Genomic DNA, 27,995 nt, shown 5'->3' with positions numbered 1-27,995 from the left:
TCTTGCAAAATGGGATTGATATAACTTCAAATGCCTAATTTATTTCTAGGGATATTTTGCACAGTGGCTTTTGTATGAAAACATGAATATCTTCCTGTTGCTTCTAATAATAGTTGTGTGCATTGAAGATAGTATAGGCTTACCATTTTTTAGAGAAAAATCAAAGAAAAATTAAGAAACCAGAATTTTATTTCAAAATGATTGGAGGAATTTCAAGAAATGAGGTACAGAGTCTCCTTTAACACTCTCATCTATCCTTAGGGAATCTGTAGTCACAGAGAAGTTTCATTTTTTTTAGATGAGAATTGTCTTAACTCTATTTTATGCTAGAATAATCTATTGATTTAATATCCTAAAGAAGGAATACTGAGAATAATTCCTGTGGAGGACCCATTAATTAACCTTTGTTAGTTGAGTTCATCTCCATAACATTGTCTTTTCTGTATTTGTATGCTTTTTTAAAAAATATATTTCATATGACAATTCATGTGTCTTTTTACCTGTATTGATATTTCCTCTAAGAACACAAACTGCAACCAACTCATGTCTTTCCATCATATAAAACTCTTTTCTATCCTCTCCCAAATATTCACCACACAGGGCTTACCCAACACAACAGTGATCTTTCTTCATTTTCTTCATTTATTAGCACAATGTTATGTATGTAGTAGTTGCTTCATGTTTATTGACTGACTTTTCTTGACATCACAAACCTATTAATGGAGCATGCTGATGATTCATAGATTATCCCTCATGCTGGTTGTTGGATCAGCCCTTTTTCCCCCCTCTCATCTATTTATTTGATTCCATCCTTCATCATTGTTTTTTATACACTGTTGCAGGCTATTCCTGTCCACCACGCAACCTTTGGGTGAACCTCAAATTCACTTCTTTGAAGATTCTATATAGTTTCAAGTCTTGAAATACTATAAACAGCAGAAAAACATTAGAGTTGTTCTTGTTTTCAAATGGCCCTTTGCCTCAGTGGGGGAAAAAAAAAAGCACTGCATAATTTCCCCAAAGCAGGTCAATTCACTTTCCTCCTGTTCAGCTCATTATCTATTCATGATATCTGTCCTAGATATGCATAATAATAATTGAACTTTGCTGGTTGTAAATCCTATCATATATGCATTCACTTGGGTTTTACTGTGTGAATAGTTTGACCAAATTATTTTATGTAACCATGGATTTCTTTTAGAAGGCTGTGAAGTGTGGTTCTTTATGTAATCAATACAGTATCATCTGGGAGATGAAAAGACTTCCTTAAGTATGATAAACTTAGTGAATTAATTTTCTTTTTGACTCAGTTTAATACCATATTTTATGAGGTGATGAAAATATTGTCTCTCTTTTCAAATTGTCATAGAATCATTTGCTGATAGCTTCTATTATTTCTGAGTTTCTCTGCTATTTGGCAGTGTTCATATTATATTCCACTCACCCACTGCTTTTAAAGGCAAGGACAGTTTGTTTTAATCTTTGTATGACCATGTCCTGGCACCTGCAGACATGTAATAAATGGTTATAATGTAGTTTTTCACATTAATACAATATCTTACTAATTCAGAAAGGATAGGAATAGGCACTAAGCCTGTGATTTCAATGAGTATGGAGAATTCCTCTCAAGCAAACTCCCTTTATCAATGCTTATCAGTGGCTTCTCAACAACTTACAGTCTATAAGATTTGGTTCAAGTACTAAGAGGTTAAGAGACTTCTCCAGTATCACACAGATGGAACTAGTTGAATCTCATGAAAACTGGCAGCCACCTTGGAACCCAAAAAGCATCCAAATGAAAGATTACTCTTTGCAGGCTTGAGTTTTAGAGATATTTTCTCATTAAACTGATATAACATTAAATCCAGTAAAGAAATTCATCCCAATATCCTCCACATATGCCATGGACTTGAAGAAGTTAAACTTCAGCACCATGGACAAATGCTGAAAACATTTCTTCTTCTTGAGTTTAATTCTGATATGATGAGTATGGCAGATATTGTACCCAAACCTCATAGGAAACTTCACCTCCATCATGGTATGCACAAAAGAATTAACATTCAATATTTTCATTTAACAACATTTTTAATAACTGCTTTGTATCTAGAATCTTGACTTTTAAAATTGTTTTGTCTATATCAATTTTTTTTTTTTAGTGAGGCAATTGGGGTTAAGTGACTTGCCCAGGGTCACACAGCTAGTAAGTGTTAAGTGTCTGAGGCTGGATTTGAACTCAGGTACTCCCGACTCCAAGGCCAGTGCTCTATCCACTGCGCCACCTAGCTGCCCCTATATCAATTTTTAAGTTAAATGGGATATGAATATGGACATATGTACAAGGAGAGACAGAGACAGACAGAATCTCAAAAAGAAGCTTACTGTATCTATATAAATGAATTTCTCTTTCAGTTCATGAATGTTTTCTGTAATATCAGCAATGAGCAGCTGGTCATGCAATGCTACATTTAAAGAGAGGTCATGAGCATTGACTCTCAAATCAAAGGATTTGGTGTGAGCTGATACTTCCTGACCCTTGCAGATGATTTCCACTCTATTGGCTCCTTAGAGATAGTACCCGGGGGGGGGGGTAGGTGGCACAGTGGATAAAGCACCAGCCCTAGATTCCTAGGAGGACCTGAGTTCAAATACAGTCTGAGTCACTTGACACTTACTAGCTGTGTGACTCTGAGAAAGTCACTTACCTCCCATTGCCCCACAAACAAAAAGAGATAGTATCCTGGGTTCTTATTTATCCATTCCTTCCCCACTAACCACAAGAGATAATAGCTTATTGACTTTGTGAATACCCTCTGTAGCCATCTGATCACTTGGGGACTGTTTTACTGTTCTTTATTTTGCTTACTTGACCATCTTGCTCCCCTAACAAGTTGTTTCTATGATTTTCACCTGCATGTGTAAAAAAATAAGGCAAAATCTTTTTCAGTTTGATTCATCTATTAACCTCAAAAACAGTAGCAAGTTGGGTGTTATAAAAAGATCAGTGTGTAGAACTTAAAATCCTCTCCATCCTTGCAGTACCCCAGGCCTGTGGCCAAAAAAAAAAAATCTTATTTATGTTTATATAAAAACTCCGTGATGTTTTATTTATTTTAAATAGAATCCAAATATTTTTTGCCTATTATTCAAGGCCCCAATCTGGAGCACTCCATGTCTCTATAATTTTCACTTCTGTTTTACCGCCACCACATTCTCTCTCCTTAAATAAACTAGACTGTCTCTTCATTCTCCAATCCTGGGCTCACTTTTCCACTTCTGCACTGTCACTCATGTTTTTCTCTATGTAAGAAATCTTTTCATTCTCCCCCTTTCCCCCGAAGTGTCTTTGAGACACTCCTTTAAAAACTTTGAGGCACTTATGGTCTAGAGCAAAACTGCTTAAATTGTGAGTCACTGAATGTGGGGGTCATGAAAAATTTGGCAATAGTACGATGTTATGTCTACCTTTTTTATTTACCTATATACCCAGGGTTGTGTAAGAATTTCTCAGGTAAAAAGAGGTTGTGAGTAGAAAATGTTTAAGAAGCCCTGGTCTAGAAGGGGAATGGTATTAACAAATTGTTAAAATATATATTATTATATTATATTATATTATATTATATTATATTATATTATATTATATTATATTATATTATATTACATTACATTACATTACATTACATTACATTACATTACATTACATTACATTACATTACATTACATTACATTACATTACATTACATTACATTATATTATATTATATTATATTGGCATTTGGGAGGTCACATTGAGAGGGATTAGGAAGTTGGGATGGGAGAAGAGGGAGGGAATCCTTGCAAGCTAAAGAATCAATGGAGCTTTCTTGGAAGTGGTGATCCAAGGGTTGGCAGAAAGGAATTTTAACACAGAGATGGCAGCTGTTTCAATGCACTAGAAATATAGGTGCTTAGGGGTAATAGCCAGAAGAGATGCATAGAGACAGGAAAAGGTGGAGAATGGCTAGTAATTCAGTTTATTTGGAATAAAAGGGGTGTGTGTGTGGAAGGGGAAAGGAAAAGGACTCTGTAGAAAAGGCCTAGAGACAGGTTTTATGGGAGTCCTTGAATGATGGAAGTAAAAGCCTAGAAAAAAAAAGAGAAGCTTGTGGGAAAGGAATGACAATATGGACTCCTGTTGATGCTCCTTTATTTATTTATTAATTTTTTTGAGAATCTTTACCATAGATGGTGTCCCAAAAGTTTTATTGTAATTTTAAGCTTAAATTTACACAAGTTTCCCAAGTAGCTTAAGATTAAAACTATACTAAGAATTTTGGGACACCCCATATATCACTGTGGACCTCTCCACAGAAATCATCTCCCATTGCTCACCTATTCATTTACCTGGCATTCTCCATCAAAGTTTTGCTCACACCTTTTTCCCTGACCAAAAAAGAAGAAAAAAGGAAAAGAAAAGAAAACAGGAAAAAAGTCCAAATAACAAAAAAGACATCCATTAAAATATAGCTAAATCTAATTCCCTAGTATCTTATCACCATGCTACTACTCTTAGGTCCTGCCAACCCACCAGACACAGAAAGTTCCACACCAGCTTTTCCTTTTCTCATAGGTAAAGCCTCCCTAAATATACCTTTGACCTCTTTTTGAGGCAATCAGGATTAAGTGACTTGCCCAGGGTCACACAGCTAGTAAATGTCTGAGGTCACATTTGAACTCAGGTCTTCCTAACTCCAAAGGTCATTGCTCCATCCACTGTGCCACCTAGCTGCCCCAACTTTTTGAATAGCTTCCCTATTTATAGGGAGGGGAGTGAGCCTACAGTTTCTTATGTATGGGGAAACTTTGTGATAAGGAAACCTAACAGTGCCTAACTCCAAAGCTAGTTGTCCATAAAGTATGCCATATGGTCTGTTCTTCCTATTACATGGAACCACCCCTTGCTACCCATTACATCCTTTAGTCTTGGTATTATTTCATGGGGAAATATTGAGTAAATCTGTTCCTTCTCCCATGTACCAGACCATCAGATATTTGAAGGCAGCTTTCATATCCTCTACTATTCAAATCTCCCTTTCTCAAAGCTAATTATCTGTAACAATTGCTTAATTTTTTTTTAATATTTTGTATTATGGAAATCCTAAGCTTCCATGTGGTTGCCTTTGTGAATTCCTGAATTCTCTGTGTCACATTTAATCATGCTTCTCAGAAACTAGGTAACTGTCAAGGAAATAAAGAATCTAAGTCTCCAGAGGTAATTCCCAGATAGTTTGGAGCCAGTTTAATAATGATTCCTTGGAGGGATTGAATACAGGGAAACCACTGGCTTTCACATCTGTGTGTCAAGTTGCCTTATCTGTTATAGGTCACAAAAGAAGTTTGAAGGGGACTATTATCATAATATATATGATGTACCAAATATCAAAGCTTCAAATCTCATATGAAGAAACTTCTTTTTGGAAAAGTAATAATTTTTAAAAAGAAAAATAGAAGTCAGGATAATTCCATTTTATTAAGACTTATGTGTCTCTTTCTTTTATGTTCCTACCCATCTCCATAAGAATACAGTGACATATATTTTTAATTAGAGAATATTTCCAATTTTTTATATGGATGTACATAGATTTTTTTTTCACCTGTACTTTTCATGTTGTGATGGAAAGCACTGAAAGTGGTGTGGATTTAGTCTTTTTTTGTTGTTGTTGTGAGGCAATTGGGGATAAGTGACTTGCCTAGGGTCACACAACTAATAAGTGTTAAGTGTCTGAGGCAGGATTTGAACTCAGGTTCTCAGGAATCCAGGGCTGATGCTCTATCCACTGTGCCACCTAGCTGCCCTGGATTTATCTTTCTACTGGTACAGATTGCCACCTATGCATGCCTTCTGATCTTGGGGAATTTCTTGCACATGTCTTTACATAAATTCTCAAAAGAGAACTGACCCTATTTATGAGTTTGGAATTTCTTGTGTACCATTGTAGAGCTCAAACATTCCATCTGCTGTCATTCCTTCTGACAAACCCACCTCATTTTCCAATCACACCTTTTTGTTATAGTACTTAGTTATCTTATATAGTACTATTTATATACATGTCATCATTGTTAGTGTCTTATTACCTACTTACACCCACCGTATATTTTTTCTGTTTCCTTAAATTCTGTGGATATTTTGATTTATCATGATTCATCCAATATTATTTCAGCAAAAATAAATTAGACAATTGCTACATACAAGGCAGACACACACACAAGACAGGTTGGTGGTACAGCGGGCTCTGAAATCAGGAATACTCATCTTCCTGAGTTTAAATTTGACCTCAGACACTTACTAGCTGTGTGATCCTGGGCAAGTCAGTTCACTCTGTTTGCCTCAGTTTCCTCATCTGTAAAATTAATGGGAGAAGGAAATGGCAAACCATTCTAGTATCTTTACCAAGAAAATCCCAAATGGGGTCACAGAGAGGTGGACATGACTGAAACAACTGAACAACATATACTAGGTACCATACTAGTGGTTATAGATGAAAAGACAAAAATGATATCATCCTTGCCTTCAAGAAGCTTTTATTCAACCATAAATATAACACATGCATTTTGTTGTTTATTCGTTTTAATCATGTCTGCCTCTTTGTGACGCCATTTGGGGTTTTCTTGGCAGAGATACTGGAGTGGTTTGCTGTTTCCTTCTCCAGTTCTTTTTATGGATGAGGAAACTGAGGCAAGAACAAGTTAAGTGACTTGCCCAGGGTCACACAGCTATTAAGAGTCTGAGGCCAGATTTGAATTTAAGCCTTCTGTAACTCCAGGTTTTTAGTGTTCTAGCCAATATTTTTCTGATATATTAGGCCACTCTGTTGTTGCTAATAAAGAAAGTTTGAGGTGGATACTAAGATCCATGCAGAATATATAATTTTGTATAATATCAAGCTGGGAGAAAAGTTCACCACTTTGCTGTCTCTATAATCTTGGAAAGAATACTGGAAGAGGGTTCCCTTTTGCTTTCATCTATTAGGGTTATGAATTTTTATTTGTTTTCTGTTTTTTTTAAAAAAAACCCTCTTTTCTGTTTTAAATTTTTAAAAAGCTTAAAGAACTATCAATGCCTTTTTCCCTTTGGTGCTAAAAATAGCAAGTAGGTAGGGTTGAGGGCAATGAGAAAATTGGCATATTTTCTCCTAGTATCATTATTGGGGAAGGATGCAGGAATAAAAAACTCTAAACTAATGCATTATATTATAAGGTCCTTAAAGGGAAACATAGTTCATGTTAAGGAATCAGCTTGGCATTAAGGAAAGTATTCTGATTCTATAATCAGAGAATTTGGGTTTAAATCCAGAATAATACTGCAGCCATATCTTTTGTTTGAAAACATTTTGAAGCCTGTTGATTCTTAGGGTGAGACTAAGATGTTTTTTTTTCTACTCATAAAAATAATTTTTCTTGAGGCTATGTTGAGAAACATTTAATATTCAATATGAATTTGACTTTATATATCTATGAGTGCTTTGGTAAAGAAGTTGCTACGAAACAGATGCTCAAGTTATAGAAATTAATAGAGCATCATGTTGTACATGCCTCTGACTTCTCACTGTCAGAGGTGTAGAAAATAGACTTGTCCTACTGGGACAATTCTTAAATATAGCAATGGCTCCATGATTGACCCATTTTACACATCATGCTTATTAGGGCAGATGATTGTTTTAATATATTCAAGAGTTCTGGTTTAAATATCATCAGATGGTTGAAGCATAAGATAAGAGATAAATGGCATTATTTGTTGAAAATCTTAAGACTTTGAAATTGGTATTTCAGAAGGCATCTTCACAGATGAATTTTGTATTCCTCCTCTCTTTCCCCAATTAATAATTCCCATGAGAATCTATTGATGCAGGGCTACTTTGTTGGTTAGATGTCATTGTTCTTGCTGCCTTGGAAAAGGCAGAAACAGGAAAATTATAGAACATTTAGAAAATAATCTAAAAATTAAGAGAGAAAAACTCATTCAATTCTGAAGACTCAGTTATTATTTACCAGTTGTTGTTGTTGAATAATCGTGTGACCCTTCTATGTTGTTTTCTTGGCAAGGATACTGAAGTGGTTTGCCATTTCCTTCTCCAACAGATTAAGGCAATTAAAGGTTAAATGACTTGCCAGGGTCACATAGCTAATGAGTTTCTGTGGCTGTATTTGAACTCAGATCTCTCTCACTCCAGGCCCAGAACTCTATTCACTAAGCCACTTAGATACCTCAATTTACCAGCTGCTTTCCATGAAAAATCATAATTATTTTTTTAACAGTAAGAATCACAGACTTTCTGACTTGGAAGGGATTTCAGCAGCATTCTAGTCTCATCAGTGTTTGACACAGAAAAGCCTTCCACGAATTCCCTGATAATTGGATTCCTAGCCTTTGTTAGAAAATCTTTAATGAAGGGGAACCCCAGCATCAAAAGTCAACCCATCCTACTTGTGGATAGATCTTCTTGTTAAGAAGAGTTCCATTACTTTCAAAATCTGTCACTACAATTTCCCCTCTTTGCCAACAAGCATTTATTAAGAAATCACTATTGTGCAAAGCACTGTGCTAAGGTCTGGAAGTACAAAGAAAGGTAAAAGGGGTTAATAATTGAATTTTTTTCTTCTTGTCCAGCCCTTTGGAGCTCAGCAGATAAGAATAATCAAAGTGGAGGTTAAAGTGTGTGAGTGAAGCATTCCAAGGACAAAATTTGACTGCTAGGAGACAAGATGAGAATTTCCTATATACATGTTAGCATTGCAATGATTGGAGCATCTGGCTAAAGTGATTGCCAATGGTAGAGAAGGACAACCAACATAAAGTTGGTCTATATCACCATTTTCTCCAAGGCTAGACTTGCTTAATATTGGAAGCATTTTAGTGATGACAACTGTTTACTTTCTAGAGGTAATTAACTGTAAATTTAAGCAACTATATTTTTCTCCCAGTCCTTCTAGTCTGGTTAAGTGAACTAATAAGTGAGAAGTTACTACATCATTATGTTATTGTCTATACTTTAACATTTAAATTTTTTTCTTTAGGAAGTTAGTATTACATGTTTGGCAGTAAATGTTTTATATATTACTATATCAACCAGTCTGCCTCAACCTCCAAATATAACAGATTTCATGACATTAGCACAGCCTAGGTCCACGTTAGTACAAATAATGAATCCTGTGACGTAGTCTGATGTTTTAGAATTCACCTTATTCAAAGTTACAATTATGAAAAATATGGTCATGGGTTCTAACCCAAAGGAAATATTTATTGTGAATTTGTAGAATGAGACTATTTCATGGGATTTGTTGTTTCTACTCCTCAAGACTTAGCTAATTCACACTAGTTTTATTTAGAACAACGATTCTTAACCTATAGAAAGATTTTGGGATGGGGGAATCATCATGAGTTTGAATAGAAAAAAATTAACATCTTTATTTTCACTAACATTTAACCAAAATTTAGCATTTCAGAAAAGGGGTCCTGAGGCATCACAAAATTGTTAAAGCAGTTGATGCCACACAAAATAGATTCTGAATGCCTGACATTAGAAAAAGGTGACAGAAAAAATCCTCAGCAATGTCTTTAAAAAAAAAAGATAGAGACAAAGATATGTATTACTATAGCCAACATATAAAAGTTCTGACTACAGCTGACTAATTTTCATATATACTCTCCTATACAAAAGAGTGAAATTCACTTTGGTGAGCTGTGTTTTTTGAAGAGGGAAATTAACATGATTCAGTGGTATATTTAGGAGGAAAGGAAGAGACCTTAATCTCATTGGAGAATAGTCCTCATGTGCTGGTAGTTAAGGAATCATCAGACTGGCAAGTAAAATTCTCCTGGGGACAGTGATCCATAAATATATTGACCAAAAGTCATTCTCAGTTGCTTTAATGACTGTCTGGGGTTTGTTGTTGTTTTTTATTTGTTTGTTTTGTTTTGTTGGTTTTTTGTTTTTGTTTTGTTTTGTTTTCTGGTTGCTGTATATACAGCTGCCTCACAACAGTTGCTGGATTATAAAGCAAGATATCTGTAGAACTAAGTGTCTAACTCGTTATGTCTCCTCACAGTTTGATCTTTTTATGGGAACTTGTACTCCTTGCTTTTACTTTTCACTGCTATTTCATTATGTTCCCAGAATAGGTCATGCAATCATAGTATCAAGGGCATAGAAATGGCCTTCCATGACAGCTCAGAATAGACCCATGGGACATTCTTGGTATATTAGGTGAGAATTCAGCATCTATAAAGCCCTGTAGGGCATGAAAATTCATTGAAGGAATTGCATACTTCATCCATTTGGGCTGTTATAATGCCACTCTACATTGGATTAATCTCATTTTTTTAAGAAAAAAAAATAAACCAAAAAGAGGGACTTTTTGGAAATTCCATGAGTTCAAAGATTAAAGAAGAAATGGAAAGCTTGATGTTCAACATCTATTAGACTCGAGGCATATTCAAAAGGAATAATATCTCTTTGTGTTGTGAATTTTCCTTAGCAGGAAAAATATGGAATGATCCTTCCTCTGTCATAGAATTTGCTCATCAGTATTTGAACATGGAAAAAGGCACCCTCTATAATTTCCATGCAGCTTTAAACTTGTTTTGATTTAAAACTGGCTCCCTAGCTCAACAACTTCTGTGAAAACTTCAAAAGTGCAGTTGTGCCTGTCAAATTGTATTAGTTATACAGCGGATTTTCCCTCCCGGCCTTCTAACCTATGACTGACCATGTAGCATTGCTGTTACAAGTAATAATTCCAGATGACAGCATTTCCTTGGTCCCTATGAGTCTAGGAGGCAAATGCAAGAGCAGAGGTCATTAGCATCCTGTGCTGTTACATAACAGAAAAACAAACAAACAAATATGAGTGTTGTGGGTTTAACTTCTATGAAATTCACTCATTGCTTACTTTTCAAATCGAGTAACCATTACTATGAATCACTGTGGTTTTGGTGATAGCTCAGAATAAATTATCTAGTCTTGGTGAATAGAAAAAGAGGACTATGAATAAGGAATTAAATAATGTATCTAATGAGCATCTCTCACTGTTTTGCTCCTTTTTCTTCCCAAATTCATTGCTATCATTAATCAGTTTTAGAAATGGTTACATGTAGGGTAGTCATATAGTTGTGTAGATATATTCATTATGCACACAGACTTGAAATGTAATTTGATTGTATTAGTGCAGAGTTTGCTCACATGAAGTCACGTGGACTACCAAAGTGTCTAAGGATAGAAACCCTACAAAAATTACATGTTCTTTGAAATATAATTGGTTCACTTTGTAATCTTATTTATTTTATTTTGTGAATTTAAAAACCTTGTTCTGAGAAAGGGGTTCACCAGTCTGCCAAAGGGGTCTTTGACATAAAAAAATAGGAATTTCTATCATAGATCATTGCAAATAGAACTGCTAGAAGGGTTTTCTATTTTCCAGAGAGAGGATATTAAAACATGACAATTTTAGAACATAGCTCAAGGAAAATATTATAAAAAGATATTTGGATATGTTTCATTTTTACTAACTTAAGATACTAAGGGTGCTCACAATATGATCCAACACCATATGTTTTCCTCCCATTTATTCTTACACCCCAAAAAATGTTAGGTCATTGAACTACTTAGATTCTTCGATGGGGAGTGGAGAAGAAATTGGGGTGGTATAATTGGGCAAGATGGTTGTGTTCCACTTTCTTCTTCATTTTTCCTCCCATGCTGTTTATAAACTATGTTATAGCCCTCCTTTCATGTCTCAGAGTAGTGTGGAGGTAACCGTAGATTCTCAAAGGCTATGCTTATAGAGCAGAAGCTCTGGTCATTTCTGCCAAGTTAAAAGGGCTTTAAATGTAGGACCTGCAAAAAAGTGTATGTCTATTGTTCAAGCACCAGGCCAACTCGGTTTGGAGAAGCTCCCATTCAGGTTGGACATATATTGATAATTTTTGTTAGTCAAAGTCATTTTTAAAGGCCTTTTCATATGCTTCTGTGGTGGGAGCTTCCACACTGATGAAAGCACAAAATCCTTGAATTAATGAAAAATACATTGTTTGAGATGCCTTCTTTAAAAAGCACCTATTCTGAGAAATGTAGGAGAATTTCCTGTATCATTGTCAACCCATTCTTTCAATAATTCATTGAATAATTCAACAAGCACTTATTAAGCACTCACTTTATTCCTGACAATGTGCTATTAGGTGATGTTCATTTGAATGTCTTGATTTGTACCTAAGTGATAACATTGGTATTCTTCAAGAATGAAGGATGAACAACAACAATTATTTAACTGAAATGCAACAACTATCAAAATGATAATGCTAGTAAATGCATTGCCACATGCTCTGTTGATGAAGAATTTGTTTTCACATGGTAGTATTAAATTCAACCCAGCATTACATAGTCCACTTAGTCATGCTCTCCCCCAAACTTATTTTGGAAATTAGAATTTTCCCCTTGTATTAGGGTTTATGAAACATCCAGCCAGTGAGGAGGGTATTACTAGATCATTAGCATTTAGGAATGTTAACTGCTGAGATTAAATTTTAAATATTCATAGTATTCAGTTATACATCAAGTTCAGATGAATACATACCAGCACTCAGAAGTGGGTGAGCAAATGCAACAATGCTGCCACCCCACTAAAAGTGACATGCAGCAAGTTTTGTGTGACTAATGAGAGAGTTGAAATATTAAGTTAGGAGAACACAAATTCTCGATTTAGTGAAATGAAATTTCAGGACAAGCGAGAATGTAGAGAGGGGATAGAAAGCTGTCAGTATGGCATAAGTTTATATTATTTTATTATTGTATTATATATCTTTATCATGTAATATATATGATACTTGTATTATATACATGCATATTATTTAGCATCTGTGTTATTGTAGTGTTAATTTTCCCTTGACTAATTGTAATTTCTATTTTGAATTAATATTATAATTTAGAGGATTCTTTTCTTATTAGCATGTCAATTACATGTCCTTGTAAAATATATTTTTAATGTTATTGAGGTTCTGTGCCGAATAAAATTAAATGTAGTCACCCTATACTTGTCCCTAGTGTTAGGGAATTTATCTGAAATTTATAATATATTTGTTACTTAGAAATTAGAGGCTACTGCACCAGTTTGGGGGCATTAAGCATTTAGTAAAATATATTAAATATTAGTAAAGACATAGAGCACATGGCTCAGAAAGTTAAGAAGCCCTACATACCTAGGATAGAGGGGAAAGAGAGAGCAGCATGGGAGAAGGAAGAGCATGCCAAGAGAGCAAGAGTCCCCTCTCCAGGGTTTTTAACCTGTCTCAGTTAGAGATGGGTCACTCTACCTTTATCCAAGCTAATTGGCTGGTAACATTCAAGTACATTGATTGACTTGACTTGAAGGTGTCTTAAATTAGTTGACTTCCTTTAGTTAGTTAGGAAGGTTGATCTATATTTCCTTTGAAATTCTCCTGACACTGCTGGGCTGGCCCTGTAAAACCAGCCAGAGTTCCTCTGTGTGTGTGTGTGTGGGGGGGGTCTCTCTGAGTCCCCTAAACACCGTATTATTAATACTTTTCTCACAGTTCTTCAGTGCAGAAACCTAGTAACTTCTTGCAGGCAAAATGATCCCAAAGTAATGTGACTTTTTTTTCTTTGTGGGGCAGTGAGGGTTAAGTGACTTGCCCAGTGTCACACAGCTAGTAAATGTCAAGTGTCTGAGGCTGGATTTGAACCCAGATCCTCCTGAATCCAGGGCCAGTGATTTATCCACTGTGCTACCTAGCTGCCCCCAGGGAATGTGACTTTTTAAAAAACCTATATTAAACTCACTCAGGCATTCACTCAAGGATCAGAGCAAGCACAAGGAAATGAGTAGGAAAAGAAAAGACATCTACCAATAAGTCTATATGTGACCAATTAATAGATTAACTCTCTTTTTATTGTGGAGCAATTTCCCCTATATGTTTTGTTGTTGTCTTTAAAGCAGACATTAAGGGATAGTTGGATACTAAACCTGGAATTAGGAGACCCAAGCTTGAATTCTCATTCCAACATTTTCTAGATATGTGACCATAAAAACACAAGTCACAAAATGTTAGTTTTAGAAATTAAATTTCCTTATCTGTAAAAGAAGAAAGGATACTTCTGCTATCTCCTTTGCTGGGCAGCGAGTTGACTTGCTGGATAGAGTGCTGGGCCTTGAGTCTATAAGAATTCAAATCTGACCTCACTAACTATGGGTCCAAGGCACACTATCCGCCAGTATCTTTGCCAAGAAAATTCCAAACAGGATCACAAAGAGTTAGAGGACTGAAATGACTGACCAACAACAAAATCTACCTATGAAGGTGGTTACTATAAAAACGTAGATGTGTGATAGATGCTTGTGAGATGGCATCATCAGCATCGTCGTCATCCTTTTCATCAGCATCAGCAGCATCATCTCCACCACCACAATGTAGTATAATTCAAAAATTCAAATGGACATATGGTACAAAATTGAAAAAAAAATATTATCCCTGTACTCATGGAGCTTATAATTTAATAGAGGGATAAGATACATTTCATAGATGTGTATATATAGGTAACTATAATAAATATACACATAAATATTTGTACTTGCATAACTACATAATGCATATACACCAAAGTGGTGGTATGAAAGTGGATAGACCAGGTCTTGAAGAGCTTGGTTCAAGACCTGCCTTTGCCTCTTTTCTAGCTGTGTTGTCTTGGGAAAATTACATCTCAGTGACTCTAGGCAATTCTTGGATACTTAAAAAAATGTAAAATTATTGCTGATGTGCATAGATATATAAAGACTTCCCTCCCCTATGTGTGCTCCCTATGATAATGAAATTTCAAAGAAGGTGCAGTGCTCTAGGAGCAAAGCAGAATCACAGCAGCACAAAGGAAATGTGAGATGCAACAAATCTAGAGACATCTCAATCCCAAAGGTTCAAACAGAATATTTGTGCCCTACCTGTGGTGGAGCCTTCTGACCTCAAATTGAATTGATCAGCAACAGTTGGACACAATACGCCTTTTTCCAACATAGTGGTATTATCTGTCCTCTTCAAGTAAAAAGGACAAAAAAACAATAATAGTAATTAAATCACCTCTCTCCCCAAAAGATACTTATATGTCAGTGTGAGGGATATCTATCTATCTATTTATTTACCTATTCATCTATCTTTATTCATTTACGTATTCATTTATTCATTCATTTATATACATATATTAGATATTATGCATTAGTTTATAATATATTGTGGCAAATATCAGATATATATGACAAATATATAATCTCTCATAGAGACATTAATGTGTGATATTAGACATATATGAAATCTCTCATATAGACATATTTAAGTCTGTTTGTGCATGTGTATAACCCTGCAGATTCTGAACAAAACATTTAGAAGCTTTTTTTTTCTTTAGGGAATTTACTTTCTAAGATTATAGTCTGACTCCCCTGATTTCATTACAGAAAGGAATTGTTTATCTGAAAATTTCAGTTTTAGACAAGTGTTTGGAGAACCAAGAGGTTCTTGCCCAGAGTCAGGCAGCTGGTATGTGTGTGGGTGTGTGTATGTGTGTGTGACAGAGAGAGAGGGGAGGAGGGAGGGAGGGAGGGAGGGAGTGCAGGATGTGAACCTTGATCCCTTCAGCTCTGTCCAGTGCCCTTACCACTATGCCTCTTTTCTGAAATGATATAATGGACACAATATTTTTTCTTTGTGGGTTTTCCCTCTGTCAAAACCAAACTTGTTTATATATAGAAGATGATGACTTTGGGGAAGGTTTCTCATTTTCCCTCACTCTCCCTTTTCAATTTCTATTTAAATAATATGCTCAGAGACTAACAAGGAGATGCAATCAAGCCACCACCAGGAAAAATCAGACTAATCTGTAAACCGGGGACAATGAGCCCTTTCATCTTGAATCTGAGTCCTGAACACTGCTCTGAGGCCTTTGAAGTACCCACTTGGGAGGATGGGGGGAGTGCAGGAAGGTTTAAAGCACAAACAAAATACAGACCTAAAGCCACCAAACCCCTCTCCACATTGAATCTAACCATTTACTTTTAACTTAATTTTTTTCTGCATATAGCTTAAGTTAAATGAATATGTTGTCTTTGATCTTTTTTCCCTTTTGAACTTCAAAATTAACCTCCATTGGGCCAGAAACTGACCAGCCACAGCCCTCTTGACCACAGTGGCTAGTGCCATTGCTATTTCTGAAGATCATTTTAAAGAAGGTTACTGATAATATGGAAGATGCAGCCTGGGAACAGTCACAACCACAGTGAGGCCAAGAAGTTTGAAGACTAAGTTACAGAGAGGTTTCTGCTCTGTATTGGCCAAGGGAGTTCCTTACTGAGAGCTCCCAATACTGATGAAGTTAGGGGTCTAAATGCTCTCCATATCCAGAGAAAGAACTATGGAGTCTGAATGTAGATCAAAGTATACTATTTTCACTTTTTATTTGTTTTTTTCCCTTTTTTCTGATTCTTCTTTCACAACATAACTAATGTGGAAATGTGTTGAATGTGATTGTACACGTATAGAATATATCAGATTACTCCCTATCTTGGGGAGGAAGGAAGGAAGGGAGGGAAAAATTTGGAACTCAAAATCTTACAAAAATGAATGTTTAAAACTATCTCTATATGTAACTGGAGGGAAATGAAATACTATTAAATGAAATTAGGGTTCTGATTTTATTGTTTAATGATACTATGGGAAGTAGTGTGCTATAGTAGATAGAGGGGAAGAGAGAAAAGGAATAAGCATTTATATAGAGCCAAATATGTAGCTGGTATATTTTATAACTATCATCTTAGTTAATAATCAGTACAACCTTACAGGTTGTTTTTAGATTGTTCAGTTGTGTCTAACTGTTGATGACCCCATTTGGGGTTTTCTTGGCAGAGATAATGGAATGATTTGCCATTTCCTCCTCCATCTCATTTTATAGATGAGTTAACTGAGTCAAACAGAATTAAGTGACTTGTCCAGGGTCACACAAATTTTTGAACTCAAGTCTTCTTGATTCTATGTCTGGCACTCTATCCACTATGCCAGTAGGACCCAAATCAGAGGTGCCAAATTCAAATCCTGGCTAAGATACCTAACAGTCTATGTGACTTTGGGCAAATCATTTAATCCATGTGTGCGTCATTTTCTTAGTCTGTCTATGAGTCTATGTGTCTAGTCTATGAGTTCAGGTCCTTTATGATTAGAATTACAGCTCAGCATAGTACCTGGCATTTAGTGGTTGCTTAAGAAATGCTCATTAACTAATGATTATAGAGTCCTTTGATCCCATAAATCCAGGTCCAGAATTCTATCTGCTTTTTTTTTCCTGTTGCCTCTCTCTCTGGTTACCTAATTGTAGTTATTCCTCCTTTTTGTTAAGATGATTAATCCCCACATCTTAAAGATTACATTGTTCTTTTCTATTTTTTTTTCAATTTTTCCACATCCTTCTGAGTTCAGAATTAGATATAATATTCTTATAAGGTATCATGAATTATAGGTAATTGTTATGTGCAGGTATCATTTTTCATTTTATGTTGCCATTGCTGACCCTAGACACCATAATGACCTTTATCTTAAACCAAATGTTTAACAGAGCAAATAGCAAGAATTTCAGTGCATATAAAAGCAAGAGAGTCCCTGACCTCAAGGTGCTTAATCTAGTGGAGCTTAATTTTCTGTAAATTATCAGATTATGAGTAAAATTAGAAAATATAATAGAAAACTCAAGTATGCCACATATCAGACAACATCTAAATAAAAGCAGCAGGCAGTTAGGTGGTATAGTGGATAGAATTCTGGGCCTGGAATCAGGAAGACTCATCTGAGTTCAAATCTGGCCTCAAATGCTTACTAGCTGTGTGACCCTGTGCAAGTCACTTAACCCTATTTGCCCTAGTTTCCTCATCTGTAAAATGAGCTGGAGAAGGAAATGGCAAACCACTTCATTATCCTTGCCAAGAAAATCCCAAATAGCAAGCCTCTCTAGTATCTTTGCCAAGAAACCCAAATCAGGTCATGAAGAGCTGGACATGACTGAAAAAAGACTGAACAACAACAAACAAAACCTACAACCCTACGATTAGATCTTTTTGAAAAAACAATATCTATACAGATAATAGACTGATTAGAGATTGCACCCAGGATTTTTATAAAATAGATCTGGGAAAACATATGATGAAATCCACACCAATAAGATATTTGTTTAATGGAAGCAGAATATTTGGAAGGAAAATGTTATCACTTACCAGTTTATTCAGAGTAAGTAAATGATGGTGAAAGCAATATTTATTGACCTGCTAAGTTAGTAGTTATATATTCTCTGAAAAGGCCAATGTCTCCTACTGCATCCAGGGCTATCTCCAGTCATCCTGATAATACATCTTGCCACCGGATCCAGATAGCTCTCTGGAGGAGAGACTGAGGCTTGTCACTTTGCATAGCCCTCCCTCACTTAAATCTAATTCATTGCAAATCCTGACATCTGTCATGGTCCTCTTTGAGAATGAAGGACAAACAACAACAGCAGCAACCATTTTAAAACTTAAGGATGTGATACTTTGCATCAGTTTTCTTGTGTGTTTGGAATTTTCCTGTTTTTAAGTGCTAGTGTGATAATAGCATTTGATAATTTTAAAATATTTCCATAACTCTTTTTATTCCGTTTTTAGGAATTTGCTGCTCTGACAAAAGAATTAAATGCATGCCGGGAACAGTTGCTAGAAAAAGAAGAAGAAATTTCTGAACTTAAGGCTGAGAGAAACAACACAAGAGTAAGCATGACATGCACTAAATAATTTTTTTTCCATGTATGAATTGCTTTCCTTTGCTCTTTGGTGATATGCTAGCAAAGATCCACGTAGATCAGGAGAAGAGAAGGGAATAAACATTAATATTGTGTCTATTATATGCCAGTCACTATGCTAAAAATATTCTTTCAACTGATCCTCACAACAACCCTGTTGGTAGTCACTTTCACTGTATCCTTGTTATAATTGAGGAAACTGGGACAGACACAGCTAGTCTCACAGCTAGAAGGAATGTCCGAGGCTGGTTTTGAACTCAGCTCTTCCTGACTCCAACCACAGCACTCTGTGGACTGTGCCACCAGCTGCCTCATGCAAGTCCCAGACAAGCACGTATGCCCTTAAAAGTTTTAAAAAAAGATACTTAGAGTTTTGAAGATTATGTTTATGTTTATGCACATGGATTGGAAATATTATCAGTGGCAAGAATACAGAAGTATTACCAGGAGACCTGGGTTCTGCATTGCCCTCTTGTATTTCCTAATTAAGTGATATCTCTTTGAATTAAATGTTTACTAAAGACCCTCCCAGGCTTCATATTCTGTAGTACTCAGGGAAAAAAGATTGAACATGGGAGTTTTATTTAAGAAATTGGACATTTAATCATTGATGAATCATGTTATCGCTATTTAAAGACACTTTTTGTCCTCACTTAAGAGGAAAAAAAGTCCTACTTCCTATGTCAAGTCAACAAACAATTAATTAATCTCTTACTATGTGTTCATTCAAAAAATTATGAGCAGGTTGGCCATATTGCAAAATACTGTCCATTGTTCTCCCTTATCTTTCTTTCCCCCTCCCCCAAGTTATAGTCTATCTACCCACATATTGATATCCACCTCTTCTATCAGACTTTGAGTCTCTCTCCCCTCTGCTACCCTAATTCCCATTGCCATTACCTAGGTCTTCTCTGACCTTTAAATAAAATAGAGGATGCTGGAAGGATTGACTACTTTGCCACGTTTCTCATTGAATATTATAACCTTTCAATTCCTTGTTCCTGTGTGTTGGGCAAATACCCCCAAACCAGTCTTTTCTTTCATTCATTCATTCATTCATTCATTCAATTTGGATTTTTTTATAAGCACTGGGGTTAGAAAGATGTAAGTGGACTAGTCCCTCTTTCCAGGGACTTTTTATTCTACTGGGAAGAAAGAACATGTACAAAGGTGAATGAATACAGAACACAAACAAAGCAAATAAAATATAATGGGGGAGGGTGCCTTAGTGCCTGAGGATATCACAATGGGTTTTCTATAGGCATTAAAATGATAGCACGTACATAGCACTTTAAAGCTCTATAAAGTTGATGACATAAGTTATATACATTGCATCTTTGATCCTCACAATAGTCCTAGGAGGTAGGTGGTATTATTAACCCTGTCTTACAGAGGAGGAAATTTAAGTGGACAGAAATGATTTGCCCAGGGTCATGGGAAAAGTGGGAAATGTCTGAGGCAAACTTCAAACTCAGTTTTAGGGACTCTAGTTCAAACACTGTTTCTTGTACCATCTAGCTGCTCAAGAGAAGCTAGGAACCCCAGGAGGCAGAGTGTATATCATATATTCACAAAGGCACATTAATGGAAGATGGAATATCACATATGGAGAAGAGCAAAAAGAACCAGTTTGGCTGTATCTCAACATGTGTGGAGGAAATCAACGTGCATTAATCAGTCTAGAAATCTGGCTGGAACTAGATTGTGTAGAGTTTTAAACCTGAACAGAGGAGTTTATCTTTTCCTATAAGCAAGAGGGAACATGTAACAGAACAAGGGAGTGGCATGGCCAGACATGAGCTTTAAAATTGGGACAAAATTTGCCTGCCACTCTTTCACATATCCCAGAAAGTGTCTCAGCAGGTACACATTGCATTTCTTTCAGTGCCCAGATATAGATCATCCAGTCTGGGTCACTTGAATTCTTAGAGAAAAACAAAGTGTTCCCTGTTGTTTCTTATCTTCCTAGTGACCATTTCTCCCCACCTTTTCTTTCATTTCCAAAGCAATGGACAATTTTCTTTGCAGAAAAGATAGAAGAAAAACAAGAGAGGGCAAGGGGAGTAACTCTGCTTTCTCTCTCTTGGCAATTGTCCTCCCATGCAAACCAAACCTGATCAGATTGCTTTTTGGAACCTGTTCCCTAGTGTGGCTTTAAAAAAAAAATACAAACCAATTTTGTTATCCTCTGCTTTCTTTGGAATCAAAATTGAAGAAAATATGAACGTTCAACCTTATTTAGGTTGTAAAAAGAGGCTGAGTACAACAAAACTTGAATTAACAGATAAACATGGAAAATCCTTAGCTTTCTTGAACCAATGGCTTAGGTCATAAAGAGATTATTTTTAGAGGGCAAGGTAAATGCACATGTTCTTTTCTAAGATCAAAGAGGATTATAAAGCAGCTCCTTATTAAGGTCAACAGAACCAACCCAGGGACTGAAAATCCACATTGGTTTTTTTCCCTCTTTATCTCCCTGGTTAAATGTTGAGGAAATTATCTTATTATGTATTTTCTAATTTTTTTTGTCTGAACTTGTAGTTTTTGTCTAATATTTTTATCCCATCGAGGATACTACCAAAGCAGATCAGCAATTACTCTGAAACCTACAATTTTAGAGGGCTTCCTAGAATCTTTAGAAATTAAGTGATTTGCACAGCAAGTATGTGTCACAAGAGAGACTTTAACTCAATCCTTCCCGACTGAGATTTGAATCCATTTGTCTTTCCATTATACCATCTTGCCTCTTATCTTGCTTTTAGATTTATGGGTTTTAAAAAAAAATTATTTTGTCATAACAATCTGATTTATTGATCTTAGGCTTGTTGTTCTTCAGTTCTTCAGTTGTGTTGACTCCTCGTGACCCCATGGACCACAGCAAACCAGGCCCTTCTATCCTCCACTATCTCTCAAAGTCTGTCCAAGTTCATATTCATTGCTTCCATGACACTCCCTATCTCATCCTCTGCCATCCCCTTTTCCTTTTGCTTTCAATTTTTCCCTACATCAAAATCTTTTCCAATGAGTCTTATCTTCTCAATATGTGGCCAAAGTATTTAAGCTTCAGCTTCAGAATTTGACCGTTCAATAAATAGTTTGAAATAATTTCCTTAAGTATTGACTGATTTGATCCCCTTGTTCTTCCAGGATCTCTCAAAAGTCTTCTCTAGTGCCATAATTCAAAAGCATAGTCTCTGGAGCGTTTGGCTTTCCTTATTATAGCCCAACTGTCACAGGCTACATTGCTACTGGAAAAGCCACAGCTTTGACTTTAGGGAACTCTTTTTGGTATGCTGTCCAGATTTGCCATAACTTTCCTTCCAAGGAACAAGCATCTTTTAATTTCATGGCTGTGGTTGCTGTCTACAGTGATCTTTGAGCCCAAGAATATAAACTCTGACACTACTCTGATTTCTTCTCACTCTATTTGCCAGAAAGTGATGAGACCAGTTGCCAAGATCTTAGCTTTTTTGATGTTAAGCTAAAAGCCAGCTGTTATGCTCTCTTCATTCACCCTCATCAAAAGACTTCTTAATTCCTTCTCACTTTCTGCCATCAGAGTGGTATAATCTGCACACCTAAAATTGTTGATATTCTCTCAATAAACTTAATACTGGCTTTTAGTTCATCCAGCCTGGCATTTCAAATGATGTACTCTGCATATGTTAAATAAATAAGGTGACAATACACAGCCTTGTCGTACTCCTTTCCTAATGTTAAATCAGTCACTTGTTGAATGTTAAGCTCTAACTGTTGCTTCTTGAGCTGCATACAAATTCCTCAGGAAACAAGATGATCTGGTATTCCCATCTCTTTGAGGACTTGGCACATTTTGTCGTGATCAACACAGTCAAAGGCTTTAGTGTAGTCACTGAAGCAGAAGTACATGTTTTTCTGGACTTCCCAAGCTTTCTCCCTAATCTAGCAAATGTTAGCAATTTGATTTCAAATTCTTTGAAAACCAGCCTGCTCTTCTGGTAATTCTTGGTTCACATATCGCTGAAGCCTAGCTTGCAGAATCTTAAACATAACCTTACTGGCATGTGAAATAAGCACAGTTGTTTCATAATTTGAACATTCCTTGACATTGCCCTTTTTTAAGATCAGGACATAAGCTGATCTGTTCCAATCCAGTGGCCACTGTTGAGTTTTCCAAATTTGCTGGCATATTGAGTGTAGCACTTTGCCAGCATCATCTTTTAGGATTTAAAATAGTTCAGCTGGAATTCTGTCACCTCCACTAGCCTTATTGTTAGCAGTGCTTCCTAAGGCCCACTTGACTTCATTCTGCAGGATGCCTGGCTCTGGATCAATAACCACACCACCATGGTGATTGATGATGTTCAAGATCTTTCTAGCATAGTTCTTTTGTGAAGGGGGAAGGGAAAATAGCCTAAGATTGCAAGCAACCGTAGAATGGAACTGAGGATTCAGTTCAACAAATATTTACTAAGTGCCTACTGTGTCTTTGGTGTATTGATAATTGCTATGCTAATCAATAATTTGTAAGCATTTTGAGCAGTTATTATACACATATTTGTATACATATGTATAATTCATAGACTCATAGATCTTAAACTGGAAGGGATTGAAGTGAGGAAACTGAGGTGAAGGAGACTAAGTGATATGTTCAAAATCATACAGTAAATATAGTAAATGGCAGAGCTAATATTCAAATGCAGGTCCATCTGGACTTTGCAGTAAGACGGCTTGAGTTTTGAATTGTGACTCATATACTAACTAGTCCCATGACCCTGAAACAACTCTAAGCCTCAAGTCCCTCGTCTTTAAAAGAAAAGGGTCTGACAATGATTTCAGTGTTCCTTTTGATTTCTAAACCTATGATCTTTTGTGGAACTGTTAGAATGTTCATCTCAAAGGTGATGGAGAAAGGCTAACTCTCTCTCTTTTCATTGCTGCCTCCTCCTAAAAACATAACCTACATAGGGAATACCCATAGCAACCTGATATTATCAAACACATTAATTTTTTTTTTTTTTGCTGAGGCAATTGGGGTCAAGTGACTTGCCCAGGGTCACACAGCTATTAAGTGTTAAGTGTCAGGCCAGATTTGAACTCAGGTCCTCTTCAATCCAGGGCCGGTGCTCTATCCACTGCACCACCTAGCTGCCCCAAACACATTAATTTTTTTTGTTGTTTTGTTTTTTTTTGTTTTTTGCAGGGCAATGAGGGTTAAGTGACTTGCCCAGGGTCACACAGCTAGTAAGTGTCAAGTGTCTGAGGCCAGATTTGAACTCAGGTCCTCCTGACTCCAGGGCCAGTGCTTTACCACTGTGCCATCTAGCTGCCCCCACATTAATTTTTAATATCTTTGAATATAATAAATATTATTGACCTTTATAAAGCTTTGATAAGTATATGGCTCACTCCCTCTCCTACACACATAGCATTCTACTTATAAATGGTACAAATAGAGTGAACGTTCGTATTTATGTAATCACATTCTTGAGGTGATGAGGACAGCAAAGATGGCCCACAGTTAAACCATTTTTGTACTATTATACTATCATAATTGTCCTCTCTTTGCTTTCTGACCTTATCCCACTCAAAAAAAAAAAAGTTAATTGCTTGCATTCCCACTACGTATTCTATTGTCCAGATTATGTAGGGATCCCAAACTTGCAGAGTATTTTTCTATTCCTCTTCCTTTCCTTGTGTTTCTCCTTAGATATTTCTTGTCAGTCAGTTAACAAGCATTTATTATGCAATAGATGGAAGCTTATCTTACAGGTAAAGGAACTAACAACTGGAGTGGGGAGGATGTTGAAAAACACTTCCCATTGAAAGTGGAATTTGAGCTAAGTCTTGAAGGAATGTAGGGGAAGAGGTCAGAGGTGAGAGGCTAGAGAATTCTACCCATGGAGTACATCTAGTACAGAGGTCTGGAGAGTAGACAAGGTCCACCATGTATGAGGACCAGAAAGATCAGTGTGCTGTAGAAGGGGGAGTTATATAGGACGAACCTATAAAGATAGAAAGGGACTTTGTTATAAAGAACATTAAATGCCAAACAAGAGTATTTTTTTTTAATCTAGCTGTATTAAGGAGCCTCTGGAGTTTATTGAGCAGGGAGGAGATGTGATCAGCTAGGTAGAGAATAGACTAGAATGGAGAGAGATGATGTAGGGAGGCTAATTCAAAAGTACTAACACTACTTCAGATGAGAGGTGATGACAGCCTAAAATAAGATGGTGACTTTGTGAGCAGAGAAAGGGGTTTGTATATGGGAGACATTGTGAAGTTAGCAACATGATTCTTCCTTCTCCTCTTTATGTCTAGGATTCTAACTATCCTTTAAAGTCCCATTTAAATGCCATGTCCTCCAAGGAGGCTTCTATGTTTTTCTAGTTCTTCCTCCGTTGGCTTTATATATAAATGAATCAAAAGGTATGAATTAAGTACTTGTTATTCAGTAGTGTCCAAGTTATTGTGACCCTGTGGACCATAGCATACCAATACTATCCATGAGGATTTCTTGGCAAAGATACTGAAGTGGTTTGCCATTTCCTTCCCCAGTGAATTAAAGCAACCAGGGGTTAAGCAACTTGTCCAAAGTCACGCAAGTCACGCAACTTAATAGGTATCTGAGGTCAGATTTGAACTCAGGTCTTCCTGACTCCAGGCCCAGTACTTTATCCACTGAGTCATCTAGATGCCTCAAGTAAGTAAGCACCTACTATGTACCAAACAAGAAGTGTGGTGGAAGCTTTGAGGACTGACTTCAAAAACAGGAAGACCTTAATTCAAATCCCATTTCTAACACATCATGACTTAACATTTAAAAACTTTAGACATCTCTCTGACTATAAATTGCAGAAAAGTTGTTGACTAGGAAAAGTTCCTAGAAATGAAAGGAAATAACGAGACTGATGAAATCAAAAGTCCATTTGCAGGGGCAGCTAGATGGCGCAGTGGTTAAAAGCACCGGCCCTGGAGTCAGGAGTACCTGAGTTCGAATCTGACCTCAGACACTTAACACTTACTAGCTGTGTGACCCTGGGCAAGTTACTTAACCCCCATTGCCCCGCAAAACAAACAAACAAACAAACAAACAAACAAAAAAAGTCCATTTGCTATCTCTGTCTTTACATGGCATGCTCAGTGCTAAGTACTCCTAATGCAGATACAAAAGTGAGAGAGCCCAGGCCCTTATGGAATTTACATTATAATAGGGGAGATAACACCAATTCAGCTAACATGGAATGTAAGTTATGATTATCTGTTTAGGGTATGTCTTATCCCCTCTACTAGCATGGAAAAATTCCACAAGGACCAAGTCAATGACTTATTAAATTTTATTTCTCCTCAAGTGCTAACAAATTGTTCTTTTGCCAGACTTGAAAAATGATTATTAAGTAAATGAATGTATGACTGCAGTTCTTTTTAATTAAAGAAAATCCTATTTTAGTCCTTATTCTTCAAGAAAAAATAATTAAAACAGGTAGTGATGGTGATTCTGATTCTGGGTGATAATTTTAAAAGAACCCATTACCACAAAATGTAGTATTTAACCCAGCTCAGAGGCAGAGCCTAGATGGTGGAGGAAAGGCAGTGACTTGCCTGAGCTCTTCCCAAGACCCCTCCAAATTCCTTCAAATAATGCCATAAGACAATTCCTAGAGCAGCACAACCCACAAAAGGACAGGGTCAGATCATTTTCCAGTCAAAGACAACTGAGAAGGTCAGCAGGAAAGGTCTGTTGGGCCAGGGTGAGGGTGGAGCACAGCCCAGTGCAGGCCATGCTGGCACAGCCCCAGCCCCAGCCATAGCAAGCCAGGAGCAGGCCTCAGGAGACTCTGAATAAGCGGTGGCAGGAACTACTTCTGGAACTCAGCCCACAAATTGCTCAAGCAGTTGGCCAGAGGGAGATTACATGGATCTCTTTACTAGCACTGAGGCAGAACTCTGTTGTTTGGCCCATACTCAGATCCAGGTGAGTCTTGGGTGGCTGTCACAGGCAGGAGAGCACAAGCTCACGAGAGCTTGCAGCCATAGTGGAGCAGGAGACTATTCATAGTTTCAAGGCAGGAAAGCAGGCCTGTGGTTGCTTGCAGACTAGAGCACAGGCAAGGAGAGTAGTGAACATCCCTCTCCATAAATCATACCACCTGAGAATAAATAAAAACTTACAAATTCCTAAAAGTATCTCGGAAAACAGCTGCTCAAATCCCCTGAAGTTTGTTACAGTACACCCTCCACTCAGGAAGCAGTGCCCCACTTTAACAAAGAGTTAAAAGTCAAGAAATAGGCTGAGAAAATGAGCAAACAGAAAGAAATGCTGACCCTAGAAAGTTTCTATAGTGGCAAGAAAGATCAAAATACACCCTCAAAGCTTCCAAGAAAAATAAGAATTGGTCTCAGGCCATAGAAACATTCAAAAGCGACTTTGAAAATAAAGTAAGAGAGGTCAAGGAAAAAATGGAAAGAGAAATGAGAGTGATGCAAGAAAATCATGAAAAAAGTCAACAGCTTGAAAAGCCAAATTGGCCAAATGGAAAAGGAGAGATAAAAGCTCTCTGAAGAAAATAATTCCTTAAAAATGCAGATTGAGCAAATTGAAGCTAATGACTTTATGAGAAATCAAGGAACAATAAAGCAAAACCAAAAGAATGAAAAAAATAGAAGGCAAAGTGAAATATCTCATTGGAGAAACAACTGACTTGGAAAATAGATCCAGGAGAGATAATTTGAAAACTATTGAACTACCCAAAAGCCATGATCAAATAAAGAGCCTAGACATCAACTTCCAAGAAATTGTCAAGGAAAATTGAGCTGATATTCTAGAAGCAAAAGGTAAAATGGAAATTGAAAGAAGCCACCAATCCCCTCCTGAAAGAGATTCCAAAATGAAAACTAACTGAAATATTATATCCAAATTCCAGAGCTCCCAGGTCAAGGAGAAAATATTGCAAGCAGCCAGAAAGAAACAATTCAGGTATTATGGAGCCACAGTCAGGGTAATACAAGATCTAGTAGCTTCTACATTAAAGGAATGGAATATGATATTCCATAGGGCAAAGGAACTAGAGTTACAACCAAGAATCACCTACCCAGAAAAACTGTGTATAATCATTCAGGGGAAAAAATGGGAATTCAAAGAAAGAGATGACTTTCAGGAATTCTTGATGAA

At 36.6% G+C, this 27,995-nt stretch overlaps 1 protein-coding gene across 35 annotated transcripts in view; it reads left to right on the top strand.

The window, feature by feature from the left end:
• The window catches only part of PPFIA2 (PTPRF interacting protein alpha 2), a 677,893-nt gene that overhangs the window by 412,416 nt on the left and 237,482 nt on the right, over positions 1-27,995 (top strand). For all 35 annotated transcript variants that reach the window (XM_043966213.1, XM_043966209.1, XM_043966212.1 and 32 more), the window contains one exon: positions 18,711-18,812. In XM_043966213.1, the coding sequence (XP_043822148.1) occupies positions 18,711-18,812 (102 nt within the window). The remainder of the gene's footprint in view (positions 1-18,710; positions 18,813-27,995) is intronic.

The sequence above is a fragment of the Dromiciops gliroides genome, chromosome 5 (assembly GCF_019393635.1).
Source record: "Dromiciops gliroides isolate mDroGli1 chromosome 5, mDroGli1.pri, whole genome shotgun sequence".
NCBI classification, from domain to species: Eukaryota; Metazoa; Chordata; class Mammalia; order Microbiotheria; family Microbiotheriidae; genus Dromiciops; species Dromiciops gliroides.
Note: the sequence above shows the minus strand (reverse complement) of the source record. Positions and strands in the feature narration are given on the sequence as shown.